This window comes from Pteropus medius, unplaced genomic scaffold (genome assembly GCF_902729225.1).
Source record: "Pteropus medius unplaced genomic scaffold, Ma_sr-lr_union100, whole genome shotgun sequence".
Taxonomy (NCBI): Eukaryota; Metazoa; Chordata; class Mammalia; order Chiroptera; family Pteropodidae; genus Pteropus; species Pteropus medius.
In genome coordinates, this window is record NW_024353789.1 from 472,454 (window position 1) to 485,010 (window position 12,557).

Sequence of the window (12,557 nt, forward strand, 5' to 3'; positions counted from 1 at the left end):
GCCCTCATCTCTGTGACAAAGGCTTTGCCCCTTTCAGTCCCCAGATGAAGCCTGATGGGTTTTCCCCACCCCACTCTCATGCTGTGCCCCAGCCCCCTTGCCAGGCCACCTGCCATAGCAGGACTCAGCTAAGCCACTCCCCAAGCCACCCATTGTGACTAGCCCTGTTCACACCACATCTACCGCCTGCTTGTGTCTCCGTCACAGACACAACATTTACTCTCTTTAACCCCAAGGTCAATTTCGGGGACCCCTCTTAGCATGAGGACAACACTCAATCCTTTCTTTTAGAAGGTATAGAGATTAGCATGACTCCCCAAAATTCTGTTGCAATGGTCGATGCCCTCAAAGCCTCTGTCGGCAATCACCCAACAATAGAAATGCCCTGCTCAGGACAGCCAGTCAGACATTCTCATTTCGAGCTAGTGTGAGCTAGTTCTTCCACACCACACTCCCAGGGCCCAGCCTCCCACACCTCAAGAGAGCCCAGCTTTCTTGAAGGAACCCCAGATGGGAAATGTCTTTTTGACAGATCTGATCCCTGTACCCGATCTGAAGGCAATGTGCAGAATTCTAGCATCAAGGTGCAAGAGGAAAACAAAACAAACACACATGCAAAGCAGAAATTTTGGAGTCACAGAGGCTTGGGTTCAAATCCTTGCTCTGCCACTTCCTAGTAGTTTGTCATTGGCAAGTTACTTCACTTCTCTGAGCCTCATTTCCTTGTCTGTAAAGGGCGATAATCCCAACTGCATGGGATTATGTGAAAAACAAGTTTAAGGTAGTACACGTGGTAGTTACTTCCCAATGAGAGCTATGTACACGATTCATGTTTTAACTAAAATAGTTAAAAGCTTTTTGAAATTGGGAATGGTGATTTGGTTCCCTGTGTTACTGGATACATCATTTTTGGAAAGACACGGAGAAACAAACTTAGCTCGATAGTCTCGGGAGGAGCTGCTGCCAACATCCAAACACCCCCAGTCTTGGGCACCCCTCAGGGAGAATCTTTAGGGGACAGTGGTTAGTGGGCAGCAATGGTCCTCTTCACGGGCCTGCCATCCAGAGGAGAAGCCTGCACGAGTGAAGGCCAGGCTTCCCAGGCTGAGATGTCCCCACAGGCACAGACAGCGCCCCATTATGAGGCGTCCTGCAGCTGTGCCCTGATCAAAATAAAGGCCATGGTTTATTCCGCACACCCGAATGGAGTCTAATTATACAGGGCAGGACACAAGGACCCTATAGCAAGTGTCCTGAAAGAGTCCCCTCTCATTCGACCAAAGGAGATTCCTTAGCCTCCCACCCTCCCCATTCATAAGACCCCTCCAATGCAGCCCCTGCAGGCTTGGGAGCCTGGGCCTATTGCCACAGCAGAAAGCCCCTCCCTGCCTCCCCCCATGGGTAGGAAACTGTCCCCTTCTGAAACGTCCTGTTGTGTTTGTTAGTCCCAGCCAGTCACCCCCACCCAGCCTGTGCCCACCCCACAGCTTCGAAGATAGCCACACACTCAGCCTCTGTGATGCACCATGGCCAAGCTGGGGGTGGGGGGACTCATGGGCTGGGACACACTGGAATATTCACAGCCCAGGAACAGCAGAGGCGGCCGTAGGAGTGGCCCACCACACAAGGGACCCCTCGGGAATGAAGAGGCTTTTCAAGGACGGAGGGGCTTCAGCCGCCCTTCCTCTCCTTAAATAGCCAGACTTCCACCACCGCAGCACAGAGCTCGCCACCAGCGCCACCACCCGCTGGCCGCAGCCCACCACCACCACAGCCCTCTGTCTTCCTGCCCCTTCTGCCTGGATCCAGCTGTGAGAGGTAAGGGTCAGGGAAGGGTGGGAGTAGGCAGGGCACTCAGGGGCCTAGAAGAGGAAACTTGAAGCAGGGTAGGGATAGGGTAACTCTGTCCTTGAGATGTCTCTGTGATAATGGTAGGACCTACTTCTGGAAGGTAGCCCAGTCTGAATCATAGCAGCTCCAAAGGATGATGTTGCTGCCCCACTGATGGGGCTTACAGACAGAGAGTGCCTTGCCTCGGACCCATAGCTGAAATGAGTCAGCACCCAGGCTCCTCACCACGAGGCTGCCGTGGCATAGGCAGGAGCCAGATGGAGGAGCAAGGAGGGAGAGGTGCCAGACTGCCCGGCAACCACAGCACTGCCACTTTGGCCTCCTACTATGGCCACACCTCCCCATCACTCACCTGACCCACTGCCGTGCCCGCCCCCACTGGCATTGCCCAGGCCCAGGCTGTACTCCATGCACCCTCAGCCTCTCGTCCCTGAGCAGAGCAGGTATACGCAGGCCAGGCTTATGCTCCTATAGAACGCATGGAGAATGAAACAGAGGCGCATTGCAGACCACGCTGCAAAAATCAATATCAAAACTCCTAAAATGGGGGAGGGGTAGAAAAACCTCAACAAACCAGAAAGAAGTCGGAAAGCATTTTTAAAATCAAGTCTCAGTCTGGAGTGTGCATGTGCATGCAGCCTTCAGAGGGAGTAGGAGGCCGAGGACGCTGGGCAGGAGGCATGAAGTCAGGTGCTGGCACACTCAGCCAGGGCCACAATGGACTACGCCACCTGTGTGGTCAGGCAGGGTCTCACACTCAGATTAATGCTCTGCTGTTGCCATCTTGAAAGTTCAACATTTTGAACACGGATCCTGCATTTCCATTTTGTGCTGGGCCCCCCAAATTTCGCCACTGGTCCTGGGGCCGGGCCCCAAAGAGGAGGTGAAGAACGTGGGAGACAACTCGAGTGTGAGCTCTGAGAACCCAGCACACTCCCAGATCTGGCAGCTGGGGCCTATCAGCCCCCAAAAGTAAGACAGTGTCCCAGGAGGTGCTGGGTGTCCCTGCCGAGTCTCCGTCACTGACTTCCAACTCCAGAGCCATTGCCCCTAGCCAAGTAACCTTGGGCAAGTTAGCTAACTCAGAGCTCTGGTGTCCTAATCTAAAATGGGGTTATTGATGCCTACCTCTTAAGACAAGCACGCCCACCTTGTGCCAGGCAGAGTAGGTTGTCAGTCCCTACAATCGGCCTGCATGGAGGGGCTGGGTGACAACTGTACTGTGGGGCAGATCCGGGCCTGAGGAGCAGCCTGGAGTGGTAGGTACCCAGGTCCAGCCCTCTGCAGCCTCCTCCTTCACCCCTGGGTTCCAACAGGACCCCCTTACTCACATGGCCCCATTTCTGCTCCCAGCCTCCAAGCCTTTCCCCTCATATGTACACATAGAAGCAGCAGGAAAATCACCTCTGAATTAGAATTTCAGGCATCCTGAAATGCCCTGGAGCCAGGGGAACTAATCAAAATTGGTATTATTAAGTATGTGCCCCACCCACCCCGACTTACTTGAGGCTATAGACTGGCCAGATATTCTCTGCTACTCACTCACACGGCCCCGGCTCCCTCCACTCAGCCAGGAGGCTCTCACCCCTCCATAAGGGGCAAGGGGCTAAGGGACCCCACCACTGGTTGATGAGACATGATGAGGTGGGTCAAAGTGCTCCCAGCCTGACAGCTAGCACACCCAAAACCTGGACCACCTGCCCTGTTCCCTGTACTACAGGATGGTATGCCCGGCCCTCCCCACATGCCTCTGTTTCTTCATCTATGCCTAGGGGTAGCACTCAGACCCCTCTCCCTTAAGGGGCTGCTGTGCTAACATAGTCCATCACCATGTCCCCTAAGATATACCCACTCTTCCTATTAGCCCCTGCCAGAAGTATTACCACATTCATTAAGAGGAGAGGAAATTTGAGGCCAGCAGAGGCCTGCAGAGGACTTGCTCCAGGCCCATGGCTGCTCAGCGTATTCAGGCTCAGCCAGGAGAACTACCACCTGCCACCCTGCCTCCCTACCGTGGCTATAGCCTGGGCTCATCCTTCAGCTGAGAGAATGCCACTTGTGTCCTGTGGACAGCCCCTCTCCCACCCAGACACACAGGATAGAAGGTCAGGCTTCCAGGGGAGCCCTAGAAGTTGTGCTGCAGGTGAGAGTTTACCGGGCTGAAGCCTGTTAGCAACCTCAGCGCATGAGCAGAGCACAGCTTGGGCTGCACGGGGTTCCTGCTGTCCTGCCCTCTCCTGCCCACACCTCCCACTGCAAAGCCTGGTGAGGGAGTCACGGCGTTTGGGACCTATGCTCTCCTTTTTGGATCTCTTGAGTTGACCAAAATGAAAACAGGAGTATGTCACTCTGTCTTTTGGGGCAGTGGGGATGGGGGGATATCCACCCAGAACTGGGGTTCACCAGATGTAAATGGCTGTTGCCAAGGCCAGCAGGGCTCTGAGCTGATCCTTCAGGTGTGAGTAAAGCAGACAAGCCAGGCCAGACAGACAGGCGTCCTCCCGACCCCAGCCTTTCTGAGGTTGCAGATCTAGAACACTCTGGCCAGTCTCTATCTTTGGGTGAAATGGCTCTTGGCTCTCCTGGGAAAGAATCTGCTCCTGGTTGTTAAACTACTCTGAGTGGTAAAGCACTCCCTGCTGGCCTGAGGCCAGAGTGCAGGGCTTTCTCCCCTCATTAGAACATCCGAAACAGAGTTGGCAGGCTGAGTCCGGAAAGCTCGCACAACCCTGGGATCTGTGCTTGTGGACAGAGCAGAACTCTGACCTCCTGAGACACAGCGTTTTGATGCATTTCTGGTGGGGCATTCCTCTGTAGCAGGAGCTGGGGGAGCTGTGGTCAGGGACCAGCAGGAAACAAGTAGACAGCAGTGACAACTCAGCACTGCCACTTTGGGAAGTGCCTAGAGGCCTAGGTGGGCAGGCAGCCCGGGGAGGGTTCTGGGACTCAGGATGAGCAGGGTTCACACGGCAAGGCCTGTGAGGCTGGAGAGGAGCTGCTGGGCTCCAAGCACCAGGCTCTTGGGAATAGTTAACCCACTCGCCCATCAGGAGTGGGCCTCAGGGGTCCCATGCACCACCCCTGCCACTCAGCACACCTGAGGTCCAGGACAGAAAACATGTGTCCCCTCCCTCTATCCTCCCATCCCCAAAGCGTCAGATGGAGTTCACTCTCCATTCTCCCCCTGGTGCTAACTCCATGACCTGGGTCTGAGACAGTGGACTCTGGGACACTGGGCCAGGCCCAGACCTTCGCATACTTAGCAGGGTGCAGCCACTCAGGGAAGTCAATCTAGCAATAGCCTGGCAAGCTGCGAGGCCTGGTTCTGTCTGTGCTTTTTGCTAAGTTAGAAAGCCTGTGACCCAGATGGATAGGAGATACCCCCACTGTCCTCCAGGCAACACTGAGCATGAAACAGCAAGGCTCCCAGGGTTGGGGCTTGCAAGTGCTGGAGGCATCCGAGCGCTCTTTTCTGGGCTCCCACACAAGGCAGCCCTCTATGAGGACCTGTTCACTTGTTCCTTCCAGGCTCCTCCCGGGCTCTGCCTCCGCCGAAGCATGAATGGCCTCGAAGTGGCCTCCCCAGGTCTGATGGCAAACTCCTCCTTGGCCACTGTGGATCAGTGTGGCCAGGAGACGTGGCTGGAGAACATCCTCTTTGCCTCCTTCTACCTCTTGGATTTCCTCCTGGCTTTTGTCGGCAATGCCCTGGCCCTGTGGCTTTTCATCCGGGACCACAGGTTAGGCACCTCCGCCAATGTGTTCCTGATGCACCTGGCTGTGGCCGACCTGTCCTGTGTGCTGGTCCTGCCCACCCGCCTCGTCTACCACTTCTCAGGGAACCACTGGCCATTCGGGGAAATCCCCTGCCGCCTCACCGGCTTCCTCTTCTATCTCAACATGTATGCCAGCATCTACTTCCTCACCTGCATCAGCGCCGACCGCTTCCTGGCCATTGTGCACCCTGTCAAGTCTCTCAAGCTCCGCAGGCCCCTCTACGCCCACCTGGCCTGTGCCTTCCTCTGGGTGGTGGTGGCCGTGGCCATGGCCCCACTGCTGGTGAGTCCACAGACCATGCAGACCAACCACACAGTTGTCTGCCTGCAGCTGTACCGGGAGAAGGCCTCAAACCACGCGCTCGTGTCCCTGGCCGTGGCCTTCACCTTCCCGTTTGTCATCACGGTTACCTGCTACCTGCTGATTATCCGCAGCCTTCGGCATGGCCCCCGTGTGGAGAAGCGCCTCAAGAACAAGGCGGTCCGCATGATCGCTGTGGTGCTGGCCATCTTCCTGGTCTGCTTCGTGCCCTACCACGTCCACCGCTCCGTCTACGTGCTGCATTACCACGGCAGTGGTGCTTCATGCACCGCCCAGCGTGCCCTGGCCCTGGGAAACCGCATCACCTCTTGCCTCACCAGCCTCAATGGGGCACTCGACCCCATCATGTACTTCTTTGTGGCCGAGAAGTTCCGCAACACCCTGTGCAACCTCCTCTGTGGCAAAAGGCTCTCAGGCCCGCCCCCCAGCTTTGAAGGGAAAACCAATGAGAGCTCACTGAGTGCCAGGTCAGAGCTGTGAGCTCTGGACACCACCCTGAACTGCTGCAGACTCTTTCAAGACAATTCCCTTAGGGTTCTCTGGTTTCTCCCAGACTCAAAGAAGTAGCCCACCTTCTCCCCAGCCATGCCTGAGAAAAGGAACTGAAATCTCAGCAGGTCACCACTACTCCCTCCAAGGTGGGAACTCATCGCCCAGGGCCAAGTCCTGTCTTATCCAGTGCACAAATCCCTAGAAAGGGAGAACTGTTGACTAGAACCAGTCAGCTGGCCCCTCTGCAGATTGCATTGGCCCGCCCATTTACAACTGCTGGAAACTCAGTGACTTTACTCCATGGTCAGGGGGTGGGGCAAGGAGGCCAGAGGAATAACTCCTGAACCACAAGTGTCTTTCTTTCCCAAGTGCCGCCTGCCAGCTCCCAGCCTCCTTCCCACTACAGAAACACAGCAGCAAAGCTCTGCAGAAAGAACCCGGAACGCAGCTGCAAAAGGCCCAATGAGAAGAGGGGATGTGGGAATTTCATGAGGAGTAGGAAGGGTATCTAAATATTTCCTGTGAAGTGCAAAGTGCTTTGAGTTCCCTTTGTGGCACCTCTGCCAGATGACCCCTGGGTTTAGGGGACACAAACTGTTATACCTGAACACTGTAAGTACATTTCAGGCTGGTCGCCAGGTGACATACAGCAAACATGGCCTGTGGAGCACATCATTTCTTGATCCCCCTGCTGTAAACCCTCCCACAGACCTGCACATGACCTGACAATCCCCAGAGCTGCTGAGTCCTGGTCGAGCACACAGCCTGGGCAGACAACCACGCTTTGTTACTGCCTGAGGGTGCCATGGCCGGGGAACCGGGTCCTGGTGCACGAACTTGCCTCTCACTAACTCAGACCCAGCAGGGGTGTCCGTAGCCCCATTCCCTCCCAGGAGGCCTCTACCAGCCTCGACTGGCCAACCTTTGAGCTGTTTTACTTCATAATGTGGCACATATCACCCTAACAGGTCTTTTTTTGTACTCAATTATACTGATCATTAACAGAATTGTACTCTAAGATTCTGAAGATCATTGTGTTTGATTAACACAACACCCTTCCTCGAACTTCTCCCTTCAACCCGATAATGGCAAAGTGGAGGTAAACAGAGCAGAGATAGTGCTTGCTCTGGACCGTGGTTCTGACAACCCCTGGTATGGCCGCCACACACAGACCTGAAGATTACATACCACAGCCTTCATTCAGAGTGCCAGCCCAGACAGGCAGGGTCCAAGTGAGGACCCTGCTTCCTTTCATTACAGCAACACTTTACCTTGGTGTCACACCTTACTTTCTTGAGCACTTCCAGCCTCTTCCAGATGTTCCCAATGAAGCAGTGGGGCTGGGGGCACTGTGTGAGCTGCATGCGGCTCAGGAAGGAAACAGGACTCACTCAGGCACACATCTGTCAGGTGATCCTGCCTGCTCATCAGCACAGGGCCCTAAGGCTCTGTCACCCGCCCAGCCTCCCATGAGATCACTACAGCAGCATCCAAAAGGAGCAAGGGGTGCTATGGTAGAGAGGCCAGCAGTGATCCCTGGGTCTGCCGATGTGGACGCAGGGGATAACCGGCAATGGGGAGCAGATGGGAGGAGCCAGTATGTGTGCCAGGAATGGCTACAGAAAATCAAGAATCACATATGAGGAAGACTCAGAGGGCATTGTGAACCATGGGAGCTACCCAGCCTGATCCTTTAGGAAGTGAGAAAGAAGGCTACTGAAGCTGCAAGCCCTCGTAAGAAGACATGGGGTGAGCGGGGCTTTGGGAGATGCAAGAACACAACCAGGCTGGGGGTAGCACAGATGCTAGGCAGCAAGGGTGGTCCAAGAGCCTGTCCCTTCAGGGAGGTGGGAGGGGAGGTTCATCACCATGGGGCAGGAGATGGGGGGGATGGGGTGTGGTGGAGACCATTGTGGGAGAAGGAGTGAGGAAAAAAGAGCAAACCTTCCCAGAAGGTTGAACTTAAGTTACTAAGGAGACCTAGCACAGAGCACTAATGAGATTGATGGCCCTCAATTTAAGAATGAATCTGGGCCCCCTGGTTGAGTGCTTTCTCTCCAGCAGCATCTAGCCATGGGTATAGAAGGGAAGTAGACAGCTAGTGTCATCATTGTGGGGTGGCAGGCAGTAGTAACCTGACTCAAAGCTCCTTATCCATCCACTGCTTTTAATGGCTCCTGCTCCAGCCACCTTCTTCCTTGCTGTGTGCAGCCTGCTCCCAGGAACATGCTTGAGCCTAGAGTGGGCCCTGACTTGTCACTCCTCACTCTCTCCGGCCTCAGTCCTCACCAGTAAACTGGGGTGCTCCTATCTGTGTGGCAGGGATGTGGTGGGGCCGGCAGCCACGTTGGCACAGGCCACAGTGCCTGGAACGGGCCTGGTGCTCAGTACACAATGCCTGTGGTGAGAGGCCCTCCTCCCTGCCTGTCTCATCTGGGCACGCCCATCTCACCTGCCTGCGTTCTTCACGAAGCCTAGGTCAGCCAGCTCCACGTCACACAGCTCACAGCGGAAGCACCCCGGGTGCCAGTTGTTGTTCATGGCCTTGATGACTCGGCCGATGATGAACTCACCTAAAAAAGAGAGGTCCCTGCGCTCTCCTCAGGGAGAGCACATGCTCCTCCCCCTCCTCACCCCTGCTCCAAGCCTGGTCCATTCCCAGAGCTTGAGAAGGTAATGTCTGCAGGGGCTCATGCTCAGAAAGATAGGGCACAGGTAGTCAGGGAAGGGCTCCCCATGATCCTGCCCACAGTTCCCGGGCCAAGAAAAGGCACGTATTGTCACCATCCCTTACCACATGATCCACAGCACGGAGCAAACAGCATTTGGAAGTCATGTTCGCAGTACTTCCGGCCTTCAAACTGCAAATGGGGCCAACAGAGATAGGACAAGCCAACTAGCCATCATTCCCCAAGCTGCCCTGGCTGGTCTTTGTAGGATCAGGACCTGCCCTTAGGCTACATGAGCACTCCACTTTGTACAAGTGCTACCCTGCAGGGAGCAGAGGAAAAACCCAACCCTCCCTCTGGAGAAGGCTTCCTGGAGGAAGTGATAAACAGCTGAAAGACTTGGCAGGGTGGGATCCTGAGCGGAGGGCATTACAGACCGAGGCGGGCAGCAGGCAGAAGTCCTGGAGGGAAAGGGGAGGGCCTGTTCAACAAGGGGAGCGCAAAGTGAGGGGCCTTGGTGAAGCAGGGAGCTCCTCAAAGCCAGATCTCAAGGGGCTTTGCTGTTCGCTGAAGATGCTGAAGATGCTGGCCTCGTTGGTCCTGGGAGCCAGCTGAGGGCTGGAGGTGGGAGCACTGGCTAGGAGAGCTGGGGTCAAGTTTAAACCATATGTGTCACTTTGCCCCATTCCTTGTGTCTTCTCTGTGTGAGAAGTCCATTTCCCCAGAAGCCACAAAAGACCCAGGGAAGGTATACAGAATGAGGGGACACAGAAAGGGCAGTGGAGGGGAGCACAAGGGAGAGCACTGAGTCCTGAAGCCAGCAGGATCCAGTGGGGACATCAGCCAGTCAGTCACTGTCCCTATCTGTCTGGGCAATGAGGGCCCTTGTGCTGGCCCCAACAGTGGCCACACCTGCCTCTGCTTTCTTCTTCCTTGACAATTTCACTTGGTTTTCCCCTGTTCTCTGAAATGGGTGTCTCTTAGGCTGATACTGGATGTATCCCTACCCAGTGACCTATAGAGGCAGCAGGGGTATAAATTCATTCAACAACGAACACTTTCTGAGCACCTACTGTGTGCCTGGCTTTGTTCTAGGCACTTGGCCACCACTCTCAGAGCTCTGCCCACCCCTTCCACTGCCTGTACAGTTGGCCAGCATTTCCCAGGGGGCATCATAAAGAACAGCTACTCCTACTTTGCCAGGCAAATGACTCACCCACAGCCATCCATCAGCCAATCCCATCAGCTCTACCTTTGAAATCTGTCTAGCACCTGCCACTGGTCACCGCCAGTGATGTGTTGGTAAATGTTTAACAACCAGCTCTGGTGGAAGGAGCGGTGCTGATTGTAGTTTTTGCCAGTTTCTATGGTGTATACATCCCCATCATGGCCCGTTTCAAGCTACCAACACAACGCTGGCCCGGAGCTAAGAAGAGACGTGCAGTAGTATACCACCATAGTATAGTATGTCTTCCACACGGGTGGACAGAAATAACTTCAAAGATATAGATGATAGTAAAATATAATAAAATAATTAGGAAGTGGTGGGTTTTGAGTTTTGTTACCTTTGTTTTTAATAAATTTTATCTCTCTATACATTTATACAACTTAATTTTTGACAATGGCTGTTTAACAACAGTTTGCAAGTTCGTTGAAAATCTAAACAATCTTCTCTTGTGAATAAGTATGGCCCAGTCTAGTTCCCTTCACTTTCATCTAGATTATTCCAATAATCCAGCATCTTATCCTATCTGTTCTCCCTAGCTTCTGTTCCTGTGCCCCTCAGTCGCTCCTCAGCACAGCAACCAGTGGTCCTTTCCCAGTGTGGGACAGACCATGTGACTCCTCTGATCCATACCCTGAAATGGCTCTTACCTCTCCCAAGGTGAAATCTAAAGGCTCTACAAAGGTCCACAGGGCCAAACAAAATCTGCTTCCCTGCCCTTATCCCTGCTACTCTGTCTCCTTTTCTCTGCTTCCCTCACACTGGCCTCCTACCACTGCTCCCCAAACGTCCTGCACAATCTGACCTCAGGCCCTTTGCACTTGCTGTACCTGCCTGCTAAATGCTCTTCCTTCCTGCAGCCATGAGCAGGGCTCTGTCACCTCCTTCATGACTGTTCAAACATTACCTTCCCTAACACCCCACCCTCCCCACCCCAAGATCCCTTATAACCAGAGCACTTAGCACCATCTCATATACATTATAGTTATTCTATTTACTGTCTGATCCTAAGAGAGGGTAAGTGCACAGGGCAGAGTGTTTGCCGCCCCAGGGCCTCTCAGAGTATGCCCATAGGAAGTGGGATGAAAGGTGACTTTCAGCATCCACAGCCACCAGAGGAGCACTGTTCACATCTCACAGGTGAGGGATAGGCTCACAAGGTGTAGCAAGCAAGGCTCTGCACTGGCCTGAGCAGAGCTCGGCTCAAGGCCTGGCATAACTACCCCATCAAACAGTGGTCAGGACCCCAGCCAGGCACCGCCCACAGGCTACTGGAGAGCAGACACAGAACTGGGTTGGAGGCTAGGGCTCTAAGAAGGCAGCTGGCTGAGGTCCTGGGAGCATCCTCACCTCGTAGAAGAGGCCCTCAGGGAAGGGCCGGAAGCACTGGGCACACACGAAGCAGTGCTCATGGTACAGCTCTCCGTTGCTATTGACGATCCGCTCAGCAGGGGTGAAGCGCGCCTGGCAGCGCTGGCATACCGCGTTAGCCAAGGCATTGGACATGTTGCTGGGGAGAGAAGGAAGGGAAGGTCAGGACTGAGGAGGGACAAAGACAAGCAGATCTGAAGGGTGCACTTGATGGTCATGCCCCCTCCTTCAAAAGATAAAATGCTTTCTGGGAAAAGAAATGCTTTCTTCACTCGGTGATGGCCTTGGCACTGTGGGGACTCAGAGATACATGGTCGGGGCCAAGCTGCTGGCACTGGCTTGGTTGCCCTGCACAACTACCCGCATGTCACTGCAGCTCTGTGGGCTACGGACATGCTCTGTGTCAGCGCATGCCGGGGAATGCAGCATCTACTCCCAGATGACAATCCTGCAAGGCCAACACAGCATCTCCATTTCACAGATGGATAAACTGAGGCCTGGAGAGAGTGCATGACCTTCCCAAGAGCCACAGTGGGTGGAGGCAAACATCCCCACCTCTGAAACACCTGTCTTTCCACCAGAGCCTGAAGCCCTCAGTGCACTTCCATGGAGGGTCAGACACAGGCTGGGCCACGGCCAGGCACATGCTGGCCAGAGCAATCAGGGATCTAGCCAGCTGCTCTCATTCATCGCTCAACCTGGGCTGTCCCTTGATCACTGCACCCAGACTCCCAGGTGTGGAAAGAACGTAATCATAGCTGTGACAATGTACTGTGGGCTGGTTAGGTGAGAGATGCACTTAAGTACTTGGCAGGTAGCCTAGCCCAAGTAAGCCCCCACAAAGGATGGTG

The 12,557-nt window shown here is 54.5% G+C and overlaps 2 protein-coding genes across 6 annotated transcripts in view; one reads left to right on the plus strand and one right to left on the minus strand.

The window, feature by feature from the left end:
* LIMS2 (LIM zinc finger domain containing 2) overlaps positions 1 to 12,557 on the minus strand; it is a 40,721-nt gene that overhangs the window by 5,961 nt on the left and 22,203 nt on the right. For all 5 annotated transcript variants that reach the window (XM_039851285.1, XM_039851287.1, XM_039851288.1 and 2 more), the window contains exons 2-4: positions 11,686 to 11,845; positions 9,236 to 9,302; positions 8,894 to 9,014 (exon numbers count right to left, since the gene is read on the minus strand). In XM_039851285.1, coding sequence (XP_039707219.1) covers positions 8,894 to 9,014; positions 9,236 to 9,302; positions 11,686 to 11,845 — 348 coding nt within the window. The remainder of the gene's footprint in view (positions 1 to 8,893; positions 9,015 to 9,235; positions 9,303 to 11,685; positions 11,846 to 12,557) is intronic.
* On the plus strand, positions 5,389 to 6,560 carry GPR17 (G protein-coupled receptor 17). Its single transcript, XM_039851283.1, has one exon. The coding sequence runs from the start codon at positions 5,410 to 5,412 to the stop codon at positions 6,427 to 6,429; it is 1,020 nt and encodes a 339-aa protein (XP_039707217.1). The 5' UTR covers positions 5,389 to 5,409; the 3' UTR covers positions 6,430 to 6,560.

Excerpts from the sequence above, each read along its gene's own strand:
- GPR17 (XM_039851283.1), top strand. The coding sequence starts at position 5,410 with ATGAATGGCCTCGAAGTGGCCTCCCCAGGTCTGATGGCAAACTCCTCC.